The sequence below is a fragment of the Anarrhichthys ocellatus genome, unplaced genomic scaffold (assembly GCF_004355925.1).
Source record: "Anarrhichthys ocellatus isolate YVR2014 unplaced genomic scaffold, GSC_Weel_1.0 scaffold31, whole genome shotgun sequence".
Classification (NCBI taxonomy): Eukaryota; Metazoa; Chordata; class Actinopteri; order Perciformes; family Anarhichadidae; genus Anarrhichthys; species Anarrhichthys ocellatus.
This window is the reverse complement of record NW_022280061.1, coordinates 3,968,711-3,988,248: the sequence shown is the minus strand read 5'-3', so window position 1 is coordinate 3,988,248 and position 19,538 is coordinate 3,968,711. Positions and strand designations below refer to the sequence as shown.

The 19,538-nt window shown below is 42.8% G+C and overlaps 4 protein-coding genes across 5 annotated transcripts in view; 3 read left to right on the top strand and 1 right to left on the bottom strand.

Annotated features, from left to right (window-relative positions):
- Positions 1-829: 829 nt before the first annotated feature.
- Positions 830-2,527, top strand: acp5a (acid phosphatase 5a, tartrate resistant). Its single transcript, XM_031864796.1, has 6 exons — positions 830-848; positions 1,028-1,118; positions 1,239-1,438; positions 1,533-1,657; positions 1,750-2,095; positions 2,178-2,527. The coding sequence occupies exons 1-6, from the start codon at positions 846-848 to the stop codon at positions 2,415-2,417; spliced, it is 1,005 nt and encodes a 334-aa protein (XP_031720656.1). The 5' UTR covers positions 830-845; the 3' UTR covers positions 2,418-2,527.
- A 5,271-nt stretch (positions 2,528-7,798) lies between these two features.
- Positions 7,799-10,719, top strand: syce2 (synaptonemal complex central element protein 2). Its single transcript, XM_031864436.1, has 4 exons — positions 7,799-7,808; positions 8,344-8,370; positions 10,081-10,190; positions 10,339-10,719. The coding sequence occupies exons 1-4, from the start codon at positions 7,799-7,801 to the stop codon at positions 10,507-10,509; spliced, it is 318 nt and encodes a 105-aa protein (XP_031720296.1). The 3' UTR covers positions 10,510-10,719.
- Positions 10,720-10,890: 171 nt separating this feature from the next.
- gcdha (glutaryl-CoA dehydrogenase a) lies at positions 10,891-15,544 on the bottom strand. The gene is made up of 12 exons (XM_031864789.1): positions 15,187-15,544; positions 14,446-14,555; positions 14,224-14,256; positions 13,965-14,105; positions 13,548-13,610; positions 13,234-13,404; positions 13,007-13,136; positions 12,487-12,703; positions 12,285-12,388; positions 11,992-12,117; positions 11,742-11,902; positions 10,891-11,370 (listed from the first exon to the last, which is right to left on the bottom strand). Exons 2-12 carry the CDS (start codon positions 14,546-14,548, stop codon positions 11,297-11,299), a joined length of 1,323 nt encoding a protein of 440 aa, XP_031720649.1. The 5' UTR covers positions 14,549-14,555; positions 15,187-15,544; the 3' UTR covers positions 10,891-11,296.
- A 1,304-nt stretch (positions 15,545-16,848) lies between these two features.
- Positions 16,849-19,538, top strand: part of slc44a2 (solute carrier family 44 member 2 (CTL2 blood group)) — a 16,314-nt gene continuing 13,624 nt past the window's right edge. The window contains exon 1 of one of the 2 annotated variants that reach the window (XM_031864718.1): positions 16,849-16,980. In XM_031864718.1, coding sequence (XP_031720578.1) covers positions 16,944-16,980 — 37 coding nt within the window. In that variant the 5' untranslated portion in view covers positions 16,849-16,943. The remainder of the gene's footprint in view (positions 16,981-19,538) is intronic. The other variant, XM_031864720.1, reaches the window with a different exon arrangement.

The following is a 19,538-nucleotide window of genomic DNA, read 5'->3' as shown; positions in this document are numbered from 1 at the left end:
TTTAATAAGACAAATAAAATAAATGAAAAGACTGCTGTCTGTGAGACCACACCATTTGGTCGCCCGGTCAACATTTATCATACTTTAATTTAAGCATTGCTAAAATAAAACCAGAAAGCCACCTCTCTTGTTCCCACATGATCTACAAAGATGAAGGAAAACAGTGATTAACACGGAAGTGGAAGAAGTGGAGTCTGGACACCAGTTATAATAACCATTGCGGATCACATGCGGCCCAGATGACCCTGCCGTCCTAAGACTGAGTCAGGGTGTGAGCAATGATCATGTCCCTGCTGCGTGTCCCGGGGCTGGCCCTCCTGAAGCCTCCCCTCCAGGAATCCTGATAAAAGGCAGACCGGAGGAGCGCTGCGAGGACGGAGAGTGTCCCGGCAGGTCATCCTGAGCTCACCTCACCAGTTATCAGCTGTGAGTGATTTTTTGCTGTTTTTAACTTTGGCTCTCTGACATTATTATCTCTGCACACCGACAGCTACTCTACTCAAGTAGTCCTTCTTGTCAGCCAGCTTTGTTTTCTTTTTGTTGGCAGAAGATAAGAGGCATTTGCAACCTTTGCGTTGTCTCTGTTGAGGCTGATGGTCATTTGATCTGTGAACACAGTTTCTCTTTTAAAAGAGGCCGAGATGCAATTATATGCTTTGACAGACGTGGCGTTGTGACCCCTGACCCTGTCAGCCTGACAGACATGGTTGCTTTGATTAGCTTCTATTAGCTCCAGCTGGGACATGTCCGCTTCAGCCTGCAGCCAATCACAAGGCATCTTCAGGCATAAGAGCAAGCGAGCATGTTGTTGAGAAACAGGGAGGAGAGAGGAAGCATATGCTTGCATGGTACGCTGCAGCTGCAGCTGCAGCTTGTTTCGCTTCTTGTTTCTTTGTTTTGCTTCTTGTTTCTTTGTTTGTGTGTGTCTTGACTCTCATTTCTTGTTTTGACTAAACATTGTTGTGACTTTCTTCATTTTTGCTGTGTTACTTCTGCTGCTAACTGTACATCTGACTTTATTTTAAAGATGGTGCTTACACTGGTATCTATCTTAATTGCTGCCATTCCTGTGGCCTACTGCTATCCTACTGCCTTCCAGGACCTGGTGGATACTAGCTGTAAGTATCACTTCCCATGGGCTTTCATGATCTCTTGTGAATAGAACTATTAAATAACCTATGTGAGGTCTTGCTCTTAAGACTGTCTGCTCTAAGGTTTTGTTTTGTGCTCCCTTACAGCAAACCGAACCTCCATCAAGTTCCTGGCTGTAGGAGACTGGGGCGGGCTGCCTTATCCCCCCTACGTCACTGCTGTGCAGAAGTATACTGCTCGAGAAATGAGCAAAGTAGCAGAGCAGATGGGAGCTGACTTTGTTCTGGCCCTTGGCGATAACTTCTACTACAAAGGTGTGGACAGCGTAGATTCCCCTCGGTTCCAGGTCAGTCGCGTTAACTGGAGGTCTTAAAATGAAGTGATAAAAGCAACATTGTGGTATTTAAAAACCCTGCTTTCTCATCTGAACCTTCTATCAGGAAACTTTTGAGTCTGTGTACACGGCAAAGTCTCTCAAAGTCCCCTGGTATGTGCTTGCTGGCAATCACGACCATGCAGGGAGCGTCAAAGCCCAGATCGAGTACAGCCACAAGTCTGACCGCTGGTAAGGACCCGCTTTAAAATGTTAATGCCTCAAACGGAAACGCTCAACTCTGCTCTCTTCTGTCACACTTCTTTCTTTTTTTTTTTTTATAGGAAGTTCCCCTCTTACTATTATGAGCTGAACTTCCGCATCCCCAACACTGGGAAGACTTTGACCATCATCATGCTCGACACTATAATGCTGTGCGGCAACTCTGACGACTTCATGGATGAGAAGCCTACAGGCCCTCTGCGTGCGGTGGATGCCAACCGTCAGCTGACGTGGCTGCAGGAGAGACTGGCTCGGTCCAAGGCGGACTTCCTGTTGGTGGCCGGCCACTACCCTGTGTGGTCGGTGTCTGAGCACGGGCCCACAGAGTGTCTCCTGCAGAGGCTTCATCCGCTTCTCATCAAATACAAGGCCACTGCTTATCTCTGCGGTCACGACCACAATCTGCAGGTTGGTTCATGCAAAATGTGAGCTCCTTTGGTATAAAGCTGCCTTTGCCTTCCCTCCCAATCACGTCTTTGTCCCCCTGCAGTACATTGAAGAGTCTGGTGTCGGCTACGTGGTGAGCGGCGCTGGAAACTTCCTGGATCCTGACGTCCGTCACTGGAATCATGTTCCCAAAGGTGCCGTGAAGTTCTTCACCGGCCAAGCTTCGACACTGGGAGGCTTCGTCCATGCAGAAGTCACAAAGAACAAGATGTACTTGACCTTCCTGCAGGCTACAGGCACGTCTCTCTATCGCACGGTGCTCTCCCAAAGAGTCTTTGAGTAGACGAGCTCATCAAAGCAATTTCATAAAGTATTAGTCTGCAGTGAGTAAATGCTGTTAATACTCTGTTTTTAAACTTTGGCATTATATTTAAAAGTAATTTGTATTTTAAAGAGAATCTATTTGTTTAACATGTAAAATAATAAATGTGGTTTATAAAGAAGTGTCTTGTCGTCTTAGTCTCATGGAGGCTTCTACCACAGATGGAGATACTTTATTATTCTTGGTAACTGGGTACAAAGTCCTTAACCCGTTGGCCTGTGGAAGTGCTCAGTCGGCCCAAGCATTTGATTCACGGTTGCAGATGTGAGAAAGCAGTTTGTACGGAAACGAGAATTTATGAGGCATGAATTCGGGTCCAAAATGTTAAGACAACTCTTTTGATCAATGAATTCACTTTACTTGTTAATCACACGCTATTGACTTCATTTAAACCAACACACGAGCTGCTTGTCTAAAACGTTCTAGTTACAAGTTATCAATTGGCTGTTTTGTACTTTAGCTAATCTTTATTAATCTAAATGCTGCCTGTACTAATATTTTATCTGGGCCTAGCGTGCTCGCATGGAGTCGTGTCAGAGTATGAACGTACTCTTGTTTGCGGTCTATTCAGTAGCATTGGTCTGACTGGACAAACAGTGGCTGCTTTGTTCTTGGTCGATCGGGTGACTAATATGCCATGAACTTGCAGTTCTGCACTTTTTTGTATACTCTTACTCTGTAGTTATACAATGTGGGGGAAAAAGAATTGTGATGCAAATCCCCAATTGACTGATGCAGACTGGATTGCATGACTTAAACCTTTCCCAATGAGGATTAGTTGTAGTTAACTATGGTTTGCTTTTAGAGAGATGGATACACGGTGAGCAGAATGACTCGTTTTGACGTTGTCCTATTTGATCCGGCTTTTCCTAATTTCCACATGAATTATGGAAAACCGGTACCTGCAGTAAGAGCTGTGTTTTAGAATTCACTTGCATGTGCACATTGTCATTGCATTCATTTGCAAATGTCTAATACTCAAAACCAGGCTTTAAATACATGGGTCATACATTGGTTTCATGCTCGTCATAACGCGCAGAGTTGAAATGCTGACATCGGTTGGTGGCTGCTGCTGGACGGGAGAAGTCCAGGCCTCCACCTGGCCTGCCAACAGAGGATTAGGCTGAATGACTGCAGACAGTGACCCCAACCAGGACAAACTCAACCAACGATATCCTTAAACTGGGAGCAAAGCAGAACGACGAGTTTATATATACATTTGTTTTCTACTTCCTCTTGCTGACTGAATTTATGTAAGTAGGATTTTTGGCTCATCTTTTATTCTCACCACTGCATGTTGGGTAATAGGTTCACAAATCCCTAAACTGATCACAACACGTTATGTCTTATTGTATATAGTTTAATACCATATTTTTTGTCCTTTATCGTGTCTTAACCACAGTCTGGCTTTTATAGGGTTACTGACTCTTCAAGTTGCTGATCCACTTAGGATGAGTTACAATCCGCTGGTGTCATGCGTTGTCAAACGGAGCTGGAACCGAGTCGATGTCAGTAAGAGCTCAGCCGAGGGTAAGCTGTCACCTTAGGATCAAGGACCGGTAAGGATCTCTTAACCCCGGCTGATGTAAACTCACTGCAGAGCAAAAGAGAGCCTCGTGTTTGCGCGTCACGTCAGGCAGACTGATGATCAGACACTCTGTCACCTGCAGGGGCCCTAAGGGGTTTGCAGCAACTAAGAAACCGTTTAAATTAAATGGCAAAAAAATCCTAGACAATCATCCTCTTATTCTGCAGAGCTTTAAAGTGAGTTTTAGCTCCATGTTAAGAAAGCAGTTTAACAGTTATTACATATTTAAATGTGATCTGTGATCATAAAATGTCTAACAATCTGCATTTCCATACATGACATTTCAAAGCAACAAGAGTACCCTTGTATCAATGCCCACATTTTCAAAACAGCTTAACGTCAAACTTAACGAGTCAAACGGAGTCAAACATCGCTGACAAAGAGGAACCAGCTCAAATGTTGAAACTAACCCAGGGAAATATGAAGAACGAGGTATCCTTCATATTTGGAATTGATACTGCCACTAGTGATTGGCTTTTAACCTAACGGGAGCCATGTTCCTTTTATTTAGGTTTTCATGTGTTTGTAACACTTTCAGCTATCAATGTTGAATACCTTGAATTCTGCTGATGCACTTATTCAGCACAACTCTACAATTTGTGCGACCACATTAGCTCTTTGAGAACCCTGCAACCCAAATACCCAGCAGGGCCAGAAGCAACCCTAGAAATTGAATAAAAGTTGTGTTAAGTGTGACACCGATATGGTTAAAGTGAGGAGGGCCTGGAGCCTTCTAGTGTATGACCTCCTTCTTTATTGGCTCCATCTTAAGCTCTAACCCCTCTGCTACACGTGAAGAGCTCCATCTCCCAGAGTTTAGAGCACTAACATCTCCTGCCTGAGGAAATAGGATTAAAAAACCTGTCTTCCATCAAGTCAGAACTGAAGAAGCAATATTTAAATTGTAACACGTTGATTTATGTCTAAAATTAACGCCTATCAGAGATAATAAATTGAATTTGTTGGCTGTCTCTGCATCACCCAGACTGAATCCAATGAATGTCGTCATACAAGCAGAATAATGTTGTGGATTTCAGATTAGGCTGCTGCCGATTATCTAATTCCGCAGCTCAAAAGTCATAAAAGGATGCTGTATTAAAGGCTAAGCTGCTCGTCTAATCTTCTCTCCCTAATCTCCACCCTCACTGAATCACTCTGGGTTTCACAGATGGAGAGAACAATGTGAACTCAATGAGTCCCCCAAAATGATTAAATAAAAAACTATATCATGTTAATACTTTGTTTGTCCAGAGAGAGAGAGACAATAAAGGTGGATTAATTTCCTTTTTAATTATGTGCACAGAGTGGAAATGAGAAATAGATGAAAGTGCTGATTCCGTGCAAGTGTGTGTGTGTGTGTGTGTGTGTGTGTGTGTGTGTGTGTGTGATGCCACAGCCTTTGTGTTCTTTTAATATCCCAGGATTTCTGCATCTCAGTCAATATCTTGCTTAAAATCTGTCTTTTTGAGTTGTGTAACAGTGTGTGTGTGTGTGTGTTTTTTGATGCCAACTAGCAACAGAGAGCTGCACGCTTTCTGCAGTTGCATAAACACACACTGTCATATCTGAACAGTTTGATCGATGTGGCCTGTCCCAATAATACAACTATATTAAGGCCTTCATGTAGAACCTGTGTCACACTCACTTTTACCATTTTAACACCATTCACTACAAATAGACAGATCTTTTGAAAAAAAGGATTTTAATGCTGGATTTATTATGGTTTCTATTACTTTAACGAAATAGATGCGTGTGGACAATCACTCTATTTCTGAGTCTTCTATTTATAATAATTAACTTTAAGCTTACTAGTCAGTGCTTATAAGGGCAGCACACCGTCACGTTAACGCGCTCACCTCCTCTAATTGAATTAACTTTACCCTGTTAGTTAGTAGGCCGATCCTCCTATAAGGGCCAGAAATATATTTAGTATCAGAGTAAGATTGGCGCTAACAATATCGGACGCAAGTATTCACCTTTATTTGACGAAAGAACTCACACGGCTCTCTTCAGGTATTCCTTAATCATGATATTCTGAATATTATGTGTAATGCATTTGAGAATCTCTTAATGAAACAGAGGCGTTTAGATGTGGTTTTGTTCAGCACCTAACATGATAATAAATGTCGGTTATTTGACGTTGCATATGGTCACAAGATGCACACAACTCAACCCCGTCTGAAGTCTGTGCAATGAAGTAAAGACAATTGCAATGGTCGGATCATGACTGATGATCAATCATGATTCTAACTTGGCACAAATCTGTTTGTTTTTGTCTTTTGTCACAAGTGGACGCATCAGTTACTCCGACAGATGTAAATCCACTCATCAAAAGTCTTAATGCGTACTTGCAAGTCTCTGCAGGCCATTCGATGTTGCTGGATTTGTGACACTCACTGGTTTTCATGAGCTCTTTCCCAGGAATTGTTTAAATGTTTCCAAGACCTTTAAAAAATGTGTTTCAAAGATGAAAACAAGGAGCTGAAGACGCTCAACTAAAGAACAGTTTGAATATGTCTTGGATCCTTTGTGTCGCCTCATGCATCACTGTCCTTCGGGATTGGCCGATTGTGGGACGGGCTGTTGACGCTAAGGGAGTTGGGCAAAAAAGAAGGTATGTACGGTATGACGGCCATCAGAGGGCTGGACAGAGGGCCAGACAGTGGGCTCTCGTCTCGGAGAGGTACGGGGATGATGACGTCGTCCTGGCCCCACACGTGGAAGGCATTCGGGTGGGAGTGGCTGAGGGCAGGTGGGATGAGCAGCGGGCTGACTCCCTCCACCTCTCTCTCTTTTTTCAGGTCGTCCTCGTATGGGCCCAGCAAACAGTCTGTGGACGGATAGCAGAGGGGGAGAACTGTATAATCGTATGGAGAATAATGTATTTGCACATCTTTGAAAAAAGAGGCTCACTGTCTTGTTTAGGTGCCAGCACTACTGGAGAGGAGTCCAGCAATATTTGCTCCATCACCAGGAGAAATTACAACATAATGACAACATACTTTCATTTAATAACAAGAAAACTTTATTTAGCTTTTTACTGTATAACCTTCTGAAAAGTGTTTTTCATTTTGAGCACAATACAAGACAAAACAACCAAAAACACCAGATATTAAATTGTAACCCCAAGATTTTAACAGAACATGCAATTAATTTGAAAGAGAATCAATCTCTGATTCAACACGTGTCATGAACTGAGATGAATCAGACGTGATATTTATGAGCAAAACTTAAAATTACATTTGCCGATCCTGTCCCAATGCTGTAAACACAGCCCCGATCTTTAATATATAGCAAATCAAACTAACACCTACATCAACGTTCAAGTAGCAATTAAAAACAATTGACTTGTGCCATCACTAGTTCCGAACTGCATCAACGTATTTGCACACTGTTATGCAGTAAACAGCACAAGAAGACAAACTCATTAAAAAGTAAAAGGGAGTTCTGGTTTACAGCTGATCTTAAATGAACATGAGGCAGCTACTTCTAACGGACTGGAGTACCTGTTATATCCAGCATCAGGTCTTTGATGAGGTGACCCACGATGGCGTAAGCCACAGCAACTACGACCAGAGCAGCCACAAGGAGGTAGAGGACAGATTTAGGGAGCTGGATGACGTCCCTAGAGGGAGGCTTGTACTCCTTGTACAGAGGCTCCAAATTTTGAACCAAGTACTGGAATGAAAGTCCGCCTTCGCTTGTGTTGTTAAAGTTGTCCATATTCCCAGAGTAGAAGCCTCCACTTTCTCCAATGAGTCGAAGTTATTTTATTGTATTCAGAGCAAAAATGTTCCCAATTTGATTCATCCACTTGCTCAGGTGTCGCTCGAGAGACAGAGTCGAAGTCTCCTCCCTAAAAATACAATAAAAAAGTTCATATTCTATCCTTTGACTAACTTTAATATAAGGCAGATGGAAGAGTGAAGCAACTTGACCAACGTGAAAACAGACCAGTGGATCAATTCACCCACCTGTCAAAACCAAGTTATTGCAGCTTCCAGATTAAGCGCATTTGGATCTTTGCAGTGCCGCTTCACATGTTGTGAAACAACGTGTTTCGTGTTTGCATCATGTTGTAATCATCAGTTCATCCTCCACCAGACATCAGGACGGTGTGCTGCGTCCGCTCTGCTGAAATAATCCAGCCTGTGGGCGGTGACACAGAGAAGAGAGAGAGAGAGAGAGAGAGAGAGAGAGAGAGAGAGGAAGGAAGGGAGGGAGGGATTACACTTCCAATCACAGCAACCTTCAATCAGTCCCCCTCATCCCATCCCACACAGATTACTTAATCCACAGTGAGTTTTGCTCCCCCCCATAATGCTCTCTCTCTCTCACACAAGAATAAACTAAATCTTTGTCAAGAAATTCTAAATTGTTTTGACGTCATTGATGAATACACAAAATCCCACAGACTTCCTGACTGGGATAGTTAAATTATTATATTATTAATTATATTATTAAATTAGTCTCATAATCTCATAATCTCTTTGTTCTCGACAAAAGTATTTGTTTTTCTGTCCGCATTCTAAATGTATTGGCGTTGGTTGAACTGGTGAATATATTAGAGGAAAGTAACCTGAGAGCTGGCAATGTTGAAGTAAAGTTACTTATACTTGTATTTCCATGTTCTGCTATTTTGCACCTACCCGATCTAATTTTACATTATCAAACATTTTAAAAGAAAAATAAAACAATATTAGAGTAGCATATTATGGGGCTGCATGGTGAGTTTGTTTTTTTAAATTGCAAGACTGTTAATCTCAATTTGAATTTTTACTCACTTTCTTCCACTGAGTATTTCTACAGGGAGGTGTTGCTGCTAACCAGGTGAGAACATGTCATCATTTTAACCATATGCTGCTGCTTTATACATATAATGTATACAGTCTGTGATTTTAACAGAGTAGAAAAATAAAAACAAGGTAAGCGTTCAAACGAAAACACGGGACTAACGTTAGCATTTAGCTAGCTAGCCAGCTAACCAGCTAGCTAACGCTAGTGAGTGCTGATAGCTTAGATACAAGTTAATGACACACTCAGGAAACAGTTACCGGCTGTCTAATAATTAACGAAACGTGACATTCAAAGCATTTGTTTGCAACATACTACAACTAAACAATTGTAATCATTATGTGGTTTGTAAGTGTGGAGCCATGAGGGTTAACGTGAGCTAAAACCAGTGAACTTCTAAAGCTAAAGGAGTTTCTTAGCTAACGTTAGCTGTAGCTGTAGCTTAGCTAAGTGAGAATAGAGGCATCTCCTTTCAGCTTTTACTAACGTTATATTTTATATCTAAAGACAGGTAACGTCGTCCCTCTTTTCACTGCCGGTATTTGTGCTTTTTTAACAGGTGTGTGTTTGTTTCAATCCACATTTAGCACTGTGAAGTCAAACCAAAATGGAGTTTTTCTTTGACGATGACCTATCGTGTCTGCCCTCTTCACATGGTGATTCACAGAAGATGACCAGTCATCGTATCACACTAGAGACCGAGGAGTCCCAAAATATGGTATTTTTTTTTAGAAGTACAGCAACTAATGAACTTGTGAAAACACAAAATACTACTACTGTGTGAAGAAGTTATTACCTTCTGCTAAGTTGGGGCAACATAATGTGTATGTTTTGTTTCAACCATAAATGCATGACATGATGAATAATAAACCCAAGTTCCCATCTCATTCTTACAAGATTTAAAATACATTTTACGGGGATCTGTGACATCCTACAGTTAATGTTTACTGTCAGCCACTCGGTGATGATGTTAGAGCGTTTCTTCTTTCATTGTCGTTGATACAGACAGAAGACACGGACTCATCGAGAGGGAAGTCCTCCAACAAGAGCATGACTGAGAGTCAAGAGCATACCAGGTACAGCTTTACCTCTACAGTCCAATCCATTCACTGAGGTGATAACTCACATAGGAGCTTCTTCTTCCTGAGCGGGATGAACAGTACTCGACTGGTCCTCCGTGTAAAACACAGTTAGGGTTAAAGCCACATTCAAACTGCATGTATGTCAATATCTGTCGTAGCTCAATAGATGACATCAGCAGAAGACTTCACGAGCTGGTGGAAAGTATAAATGACAGACGCACCACTGACCAGAAAGTGTTGGAGGGCTACCAGAAGAAGTTAGTGGAGAAGGTACAAAAACGTGTGTCCACTGCTGTATACATACTTATTAAATACTCTGTTCACCACTGCCATGTTTGGCCTAAATGCACCGATAATTAAAATTGTGGCGTGACACCTATACTGTGTGTCAATGGACTGATTTAGTTTTCTTCCCTAGGTGACGGAGATGTGTCAGCAGATGCAGGAGCACTTGTACACGATCTATGAAGAGAACAGTAAGGAGATAAATGTGAAGCTGCAGGAGGTGACTCGGGTGCTGGGAAACTGCACGAAGCTGAACAGTGAGCTCGTAGAGGCCAGACAGGCACTGACGAGTCTCAGAGTTTAACACATCAGAACCCCGGTCAACTAGTTATTGTTGTGATGTTTTTCAACTAGTTCTGAATTAGTCAATGGGTTCTTCAGTTTATTGTGTTGAGTATTCAGAATAGTTGACTTTATCACTTTTGATTTCCTCTTTTCCCAAGAATACACGCCAAACTGTGTCTTTGTTGTTGGGGCAGTAGTTCAGTTCACAGCTCTTAATTGCAGTCAAAGAATACAAAAAAAAAAGAGCTGAAAACAGGTTCATATTTGTACAATCTTCAGTTCAATTAATAAAACTAACAAGAACTAAATAAACCCCATTTTTCGTCTCTGTGGTTAACATGTTACACCGAAACTTAAATGCGTCGGCACAGATGACACGGCTCTTCGGACCTCCAGTAACCTATGTAATATGATGAAAAGAAGATCATTTAATTTAAACTGGGCAGGTTTCTAATAAGGTCTCAGCTACACTCACTCATACATTTCCACTCATTCAAAGCCATTTATTTACATATTATCCAATTATCACACTGACTCCAAAATGCCACAACTTTTACATGCACCATGCATAGTCAGTGCCTGAAGTGTATTTCAGACATCTTAACTGTACAGATCACAGCTCGACCCAATGCTTAGTTAGGTTGACCTCACATATTCACCAAAGATGCCAAACAGAGGCTCCTATCACAGGTTTGAAAACATATAAATGTAATGATGTATGTGTATCAAAGCTCATAATGTGAGGTAGATTAAGTGCACTTCATGAGAAACAGATAGCGCAGCACTAATCAAGTCCAAGTCAGCCTTTACTTTTCAACAGTGAAGGACTGCAGTCCGGTGATGGCTCTGCCCAGGATCAAGGCATGAATGTCATGAGTTCCTATAAACAATGAAAAAAACATTATAAATCATTCAGTTGTCGGTAAAAATCACAGTGTTTCTGTGGTATTTTCCAAACCTCACTTAGCCAAATATAGGTACGAGAAGACACATTTTTCGATACAGTAATTTGGCTAAATTAAAACAGGATAGCTTATATGTATTCTTAACCATGTGCTTTGTATGAAGTTGATCAAAAGTGGACATAGAGTTCTGAAATATGTTTCTCTTAATCAACCTGTAGTAATCTATGCACTGCTGCCCTCTACATAATGGCTGTTTAAATGTGAAATCATTTTCACTGCCATAATGCCTTCTGTCAGTCTTTATGCTAACAGTGAAAACCAGACGCACCCACTGGTGTGTGCCTACCCTCGTACGTGTTGACGGCCTCCAGGTTCATGACGTGCCGGATTACGTGGTACTCATCTGAGATGCCATTTCCTCCCAGCATGTCTCTGGCTTGTCTGGCAATATCCAAAGCCTTGCCACAGCTATTCCTCTTTAGCATGGAGATCATGTCTGGTGCGGCTCTATTCGGAGAAAATCAAACGCATTTAAGAAGGAATGTTTTTAGTAGAAGAGAGGGACAGAAATTTAAAGACAGACAGAGAAGACTCACTTCTTCTCATCAATAAGTCTTCCCAAGGCCAGACATGACTGCAGCCCGAGGGTGATCTCTGTCAGCATGTCAGCCATTTTCTTCTGCATCAGCTGGTTCCTGGCCAGTGGCACCCCAAACTGGATTCTGATTGGAGGTTAGAAAGAAACGAAAACCAATCCCTCTCTGAGATAATGTGGATATACACAGTGTGGTTAACACTTCTCTCACTGGAGTTGGATTCTGTTATGTCTGTGAGATCGCCTGAGCTTAACTTCAGAGAGCACACATACTGTAGACAGAACGTCATGTACCTGTCCAGAGTGTACTGTCGGGCAGTGTGGAAGCAGAATTCAGCAGCTCCCAGAGCTCCCCATGCAATGCCATACCGGGCGCTGTTCAGACAGCCGAAGGGACCCTGGTAGAAAAGGTCAACAACAAAAGAAACGTTAGATTTAGGGGACGTCTAGTAGGTTTTGATGGAGCTGAACCTGAACTAAGAGGGCAGCAACGTACAGCTAGACCGGAGACGTTGGGCAGCAGGTTCTCCTGGGGAACTTCCACTTCATCCATCAGGATCATGCCAGTGGCGGACGCCCTCAGCGAGAACTTGCCCTCAATTGTGGGGGTGGAAAAACCCTTCATTCCACGCTCCAAGATGAAACCCCGCACTTTGCCATCTTCGCACTTGGCCCACACCACTGCAATGTCTGCCACGGGGGAATTTGTGATCCTAAAAGAGGAAGGAGAGTGAGGAACAAGAAACACATTAATTGCATGATTACACATCGAAGTATTTCACTTCAAGGGCTTGGCGCTTGGTACAGTCCAAATGATTATTTAAAGGTCAAATTTTGCAGTTGTGACTGACCTAAAATGCCAGTCTATCACTGAGCTACACTATTAGAGAGGAGCAGGCTTTGTCAACTCGGGTGAACTACATATGTTAGGATTATTAGTCAAAGTTATCTTCCTTTAAACTACTTTCTGAGTCAACAGAGAAGACACTGCATCTTGTACGTGTCTGTCTACCTACCAGGTCTTGGCTCCACTGATGGAGAAGGTACCACTGGATGGGTTGGATTTGGCCTTGGTCTCCATACCGCTGGGATCACTGCCGTGGTTGGGCTCCGTCAAGCCAAAGCAGCCCACGATTTCTCCACGAGCTGTGAGACAAATGACAACATGATGGACAGTCTAAAGACCGGCCTTTGGCATTTTTTTTACAATGTCATGTACAACTGCAGAAAATGTCGCCCTCACCAAGCCGGGGCAGGTACTTCTCCTTCTGGGCCTCAGTGCCATAAGCATTGATAGGGTGCATGACCAGTGAAGACTGGACACTCATGACGGACCGATACCCGCTGTCCACTCTCTCAACCTCTCTGGCAATCAAGCCGTACGCCACATAACTAGTGCCGGCACAGCCGTAGCCTGCAGGGTAAAGAAAACAGTGTGAAGTGATCCTCACCCCAACATAAAGAAAACACATGTAAAGGCACATTGAGAAACACTGCAGAAGAAAGATACTCTTACTCATATAATAATAATAATAAAGTCGTATTCTTTCTGTTTACCTTTAATAGTTGGGCCTAAGACGCCCAAATCTCCCATCTCTGAGACAATCTCACGGTGGAAATCTGTGGCACGGTGCATGTTGGGAAAATAGAAACTGACAGTTAAATATTAATGAGAACATAAAACATTTTTGGACACTTAAACTAACCGAACAGCTGCAACTCGAGCAGTGAGTAAAAAGCCAAAACCTGACTTTGCAAAGATATTAAAACAGTAAGTTCATGTTCTCTGAGCTCGACAGACGTTAGTCCGATGTGGACATCTTTAAACTTGACATAAACATTCTAAATGAGACCTTTTTGTGTTTCCTGCTGCAATGTTTGTTAATTCAGTAGCTGACAGGAAGTAAACTGAATGGCAAAGAAAAGTTCCATAGACATGTTTCCTGCTGTGATCACGGTGTGTACTTTGCTTACGTTCATGTCTGTTGGCCATGAGGATGCGGGGCATGAGCTTTTCCTGGCAGTAGTCGCGGAAGGAGTCCCGGATCATGATCTCTTCCTCCGTCAGCTGACCCTCCAGATTCAGAGCGTCCCGCCAGTTGAACAGCACCTTGGCTGAGGGTCAAAACATGTACACAGACACATGCAGTGGTTATGTCACTGTGGCATGTGACAGACGAGTGTGTGAAGGCATCTGAACAGGCCGGGTTCAACTCATTAAAAGTTCACTTACGTGCCTTGGCAGGCTTTTTGATTTCTTCAGCATCTAAAAAGAAGAAAAATGTAGAAAAATGTAAACAACTTATATCCATGTTCACCTCCTGTCGGTTCCTTTGTCCTTCTTGTAAAAAAGTGAAGTTTGTTTCCTTCATCAATGGTGATATTTCCCTGAAGACAGTACTTTACCATTTTTTGCCTAAATATTCAAAGAATTAATAAAGAAATTGAAATGTACCTTTGACGGCCGTAGCAGCAGTGCCCTGAGCTCTGGACACAGAGACAGCAGCACATTGCTGGCTGTTGGTGAGCAGACGGGTGACAGCACCTCTGAGAGCCATGTGGTTACTGAAGAAAGAGAAAAGGGAGATAAAACTTAATTTAAAGTTGTATTATTTAAGTAGGTTTACTGACATGTTTTGGCCACTAAATCCCAGGCAGTGCACAAATAAGTTCAACAAATCAAAGATAGTAAACGTCTTTAAAGTTCAAGGTGAAGTGAACAGTGCAAATAAAGAGGCACCAGTGTATTGTAGTATTATTGCAGAGATATATATATATATATATATATATATATGTGTCTTTGGGTGAAGCACATTCACCGTTAATATTACATTGTTATGCAACAAAGTTGTAAATTGAGCTGCCAGATCAGTGAAAATCAGGTAAGTTTGTCAAAATATAAAATATATTGCGCTACAATTTCCGTAATTAGCTACAGTTCTTTTTATTTGGCTCACAAACACACTTTTAGCGTTTGAGCATTATTATTATTATAATCACTCCATGCAGGACTTAAGTTAGTGGTTTGATTATATTACTATTTAAACTGTCTAATGTTAAGACACTCATCAGAACACAATAGCACGATGTCCCTTTGAGAGCAACGTTCAAATACACTAAATCCTAAATCGACTCCTCCGAGCAACATGACAGCATTCAGTGCGGTTCTAGTCTAAGGAGACTTGGTCTACGGTACCTCGTTTCCTTCCTTTATCTGATGATCTGAAGACTTGACGCGGTGAGGAGAGGCTACAGAAAGTTACTTAAGTAATATCTCGCCGGTCGCTACGTCACAGGGATACGTAACGTCAGACATGGGCTCTCTCTCCGTCCATGACAGGTGAGGCAGAAACACTGGAGGCAATGCACGCGACCTATAGTTGTGCAACGTATAGAAGTTATGCAACCAGCGCTGCTGGACTGTCTGTCAGAGTGGATACATGATGATATGGAGTTCACGCGGGGAGTTTGTCTGTTGGGAATGTCTGATACTCTTCCTGTCTCGTGCACAGCGAACTTTGAGCTGTAGTAGGCGAGTGGATTTAATTCCCGACGTCTTTCCACACTCAAAATGGCGCATATGGATGTCCGTGTGGAGGCTGTCGGCCCACGCCCTCCCAGCTCATTGGCTGGTAAAACAAGGAGCCTGCATGTCACACTGTGTATGTCTCCAACTTGTATAAGTGACTCTGCTGCTGATAGTGGAGTCAGCTGACAAAAGGCCAATACATCCATATCAATAGTGCTGACCTGATGTTGGGTTCGGGGTGTTTACCCGCGGGGTGCTAGTATAGTGAGGAACATGTCATGTTGGAAAGAAAAGGACCAAAGGGAAATATAATAAAAGCGACTGAGACCAAATGTTATGAAATTGTTATGACCACCAGCCTTCATTTTAAGCTTGGTAACATGCACGCCTTTCAAGTGTCTGTTTGACTTCCTGACTTCAGATGCCTAAAATGACCTCACGATTTTCTTAAGGAACTTGATAACATTTCATACCTTTTAAATTATTACTGGCACACCTGACACCTTTGTGGCCAGAGGTGTGGCAGAGCCGTCACCTGTCTGCCACAGTTCACCATCCAGCCAGTTATTTAAACTACAAAGGGCCAGTCTCTCCTACATGTTCCACAGTTTAGCTTCTCTGCTCGTGAAACCTATTGATTACTCTCTGAGTGGTGGAGCCTATAGGCTGCTGTGGTGGAAGACCATCATATCCTTAAGTTAATGTAACAATACAACAATATACAAACTGCAAAAATATAATATATATGCAAAAATGTCTTATTCTTTAATTCCCGTGCGATCCGAATTTTAGGGTGTTTTTTTGAATACTTTATATACTTCTGTGTGATTGAATCTATAACAATGAATCTCATGGTATACACTGATCACACAGAAACACGTTGGCAGAGTGAGTGAATCTATCTGTCAAAGTATAAAGTGCAGTGAAAATACTTAACAGACAAAAAGCTCTTAATTGTACTTAAATACAGCAGTTGAGTAATGTATGTAACTTCTGCTGTGCTCTTTTATTTGGGACTACTTTCTCTCACACAAGCACGTGCATAGGGTTAAAAAAAGAACGTAATAAATAACACTCTCTGATTTGTATTTAATGTTAATCGTAGAAAGGAAATCGGTCATTTTAAACGTCTTTCTAAACGCTTTACATTCCATCGGAGTAGCGGAAAGCCAAATGGTTTTGTTCCGCTCAGACGCACTCTGATTGGCTGTGGCAGCTGTCAGTCACCGGCCTCTGCTCTCCGATTGGCTGCCTCTCCTCTCCGTTAGCTTGGAATGCGCCGTGCTTCAGTGTGGTTTGGGATGGTCTCTCTCTCTCTCTCTCTCTCTCTCTCTCTGTTATTGACGCTTTTTTCCTCGACACTTCTATGGTGACTGTCCCGTCTAACGTCTGATCAGCAGCGAGGAGCCGAGCAGCGAGTGAGAATGGAGCTGGAGGAGAAAAACCCGGACCCTAAATACGGTAACTGCAGGTTTATGTCACCGTTTTTTCTCCTCGATCTTTGATTTCCACTTAACGGGCGAAGAAATGGAAACAATGACTGCGAGGGGATGGATGGGTGTGGACCTCATGCAGATCTGGAGTCGTCCTCATCCTCCACAGCCGCGTTGTTTTTCAGAGGAGTTCTCATCTTTAATCTCAGAAAATTCGCATTGAACTTGCCTTTAATTTTTCATTTGACAATACACAGTGAATGAAAGCAACATGCTGCACATTGGGTGGTTGTATTTGACTAGTTTGCCCTGTTTTAACAGCCTGTGCTGCAAAGCTTCCAATGAAACCACCTCACCCTGGTTGCTTATTGTTGGTATATGACTTAATGTTACTGAACAGAACCAACAGGCTGATAAGGGAAAGCCGGCTGCTACAGTATATATTCTAACCAGGCTTGTCTTGATGGGCTCTGATTAAATTAGCTTCATATTCTGCACTGCAGGAACACACCCTCAGGCCGGCTTTACTGCTTCCTCCTGCGCTTAAAAACATTTTCTGTTTTGTGTATTGACATATGCTCATTTATTTCACTGAATATCAACAGTGTCAAAACAGACACTGATACTGTCACAAACGTATATGCACTTCTCATGTTCATTGATTTTGTTCACTGCCTTTTTTGTGCATGTACATATTGTGGAACATTTCATCCTCCATAGCAGCCAAAGACATGACTCATTGGCCATTAGTATGTGTCACACATGCGTTTTCTCAACTTAGCAGCCCACAGCAGCCTGACGCGCTCTTCTTGTGTCTGGGCTGGGCTGTTGTTCACACGGACTGTTGAGTCATGAAGTTGTGGTAACCAGTGTTGATCTTGCTTTAATGCCCCTTGTGAGTGTTGTTACATGAGAGGGTGGCCACAGCTCCAAAGCAAACCGCAGCCTTCACACTGGAATTTAATTGGGAAGACGACACTAACGCTGTCTGATTATTGAGTTATTCCTTCTTTCACAACGTAAGATGTTCCCAACAGCCCACGCCCGAATGTTAAGCGCACGTCCTCTCCAGTCGATCCACGGAGCTCCCACTGTGGAGCATATCTTTTTCACCACATCGACTCTTTTCTCTCGGCTCTCCTCCCCCGTGAAGGCTCAAAGGACAAACACAACGGCCCTTTTAAAGAAGAGATAAAGGCACCATACACATTCCAGCTCGCCGGTAGTCTTAAACAGCAGTTTTTATTAGCACAGTTGGACTTGTGAGCGTTCCCTGGTTGCCTACAGTTGCTCCTGCGTTGGCCCTCGGTGTGCATGCAGGCAGGCAGGCTGCAGCCTGCAATGACTGTGTTCAGCCTTGCCTGCTCGACCCAACTCAGCAGACACAGTCAAGAGGCTTCCAGTCAATAATGAGCTGGCACACACTCGGAGGCATTAACACACACACTGCATGTACACACACATATGCATGAGCACACGCAGAGACACTCCTGCTAGATGTTTCACAGTGATCGCTTCTCATTTGGACCGTTTGTTTGGAGAAATCAGACAAACTGTTGCTGTTAGAGAGAGAGAGAGAGAGAGAGAGAGAGAGAGAGAGAGAGAACTTGTCTCCACAAAAAGAGACTTTAATGCGTTTCCTCCTTGTAAGAGTACGTAGGCCAAAGACCTCATTAGTAGTTGACAAAGATGAGTTTTTTGAAGCAGTAACAGCTGCTGGATGCAGCAGTAAAACAGTAGTTTCTGTGAATCACATAAGTCAACCAACTCCATCTACAGGCTCTATAGGAAGAACAAAGAGTTGCCCACTCTGGCCCTCAGGCCTTCTTAAGAGCAACAATCAACAGTTTCGTTGATGTTGAACAAGGCCTGAGGGCCGCAACGTCGTCACAATACCCAATGCCCATCTTTCGGCGCAGGCTGACAACTCACCTCTTCAAAAAGGCCTACCCTGAGCCTTCCGCTTAGCACTTACTTAGCATCTATTGTATTCATACTAGCTTATTGCACTTATTGTTTTTATATTAGTTTGTGGCACTTATTGCATTTGTTTGCTTCTGCACTGTACGTCGGCTCTGGTTTATGCTCTTAGATGCTTGTTTGAGGAAAGGAGATGCACTTATGACTTCTGGTTACTAGTTGTTCTCTCGAAAACCGATGTTGAATACACTTATTGTAAGTCGCTTTGGATAAAAGCGTCTGCTAAATGACTGTAATGTAATGTAATGTAATGTAATACAGAGGTGCATTTGCAGCCAGAGTGAGCCACACGTCCAGTGATTAGCACCTCATCACAACAGCATCACGGTGTGCGTTCATTTTTGAGTATTCTAACTGGGAAGATAAAATTGTCAGGAATATGTACTCATAATGTCTCCTTGCATGTACAGTCAGCACGCACACACTCACACACACACACTCACACGCACGCAACCACAGGAGCCACTAACCCATTAAGGTAGCCAGGGAAGGGTTCATATGATAACCCCTCTGGGCCCATTAGTGAATCACACCAGTCATGACATCATCACTTCCTTTAACACACACACACACACACACACACACACACACACACACACACACACA

Bases quoted from the DNA above. Each gene is read 5' to 3' on its own strand.
- syce2 (XM_031864436.1), top strand. The intron at 8,371-10,080 runs TCTCTCTCTCAC...TCTGTCGTAGCT, and splicing joins TGCTCCCCCCCATAATGCTC to CAATAGATGACATCAGCAGA. The intron at 10,191-10,338 runs GTACAAAAACGT...TTTCTTCCCTAG, and splicing joins AGAAGAAGTTAGTGGAGAAG to GTGACGGAGATGTGTCAGCA.
- gcdha (XM_031864789.1), bottom strand. From the start codon at position 14,548: ATGGCTCTCAGAGGTGCTGTCACCCGTCTGCTCACCAACAGCCAGCAA. The intron at 13,137-13,233 runs GTGAGGGCGACA...TTTGTCTCACAG, and splicing joins GAAGTACCTGCCCCGGCTTG to CTCGTGGAGAAATCGTGGGC. The intron at 12,704-13,006 runs GTAGGTAGACAG...TTCCTCTTTTAG, and splicing joins ATCAGTGGAGCCAAGACCTG to GATCACAAATTCCCCCGTGG.
- acp5a (XM_031864796.1), top strand. The intron at 1,119-1,238 runs GTAAGTATCACT...GCTCCCTTACAG, and splicing joins GGACCTGGTGGATACTAGCT to CAAACCGAACCTCCATCAAG. The intron at 2,096-2,177 runs GTTGGTTCATGC...GTCCCCCTGCAG, and splicing joins GTCACGACCACAATCTGCAG to TACATTGAAGAGTCTGGTGT.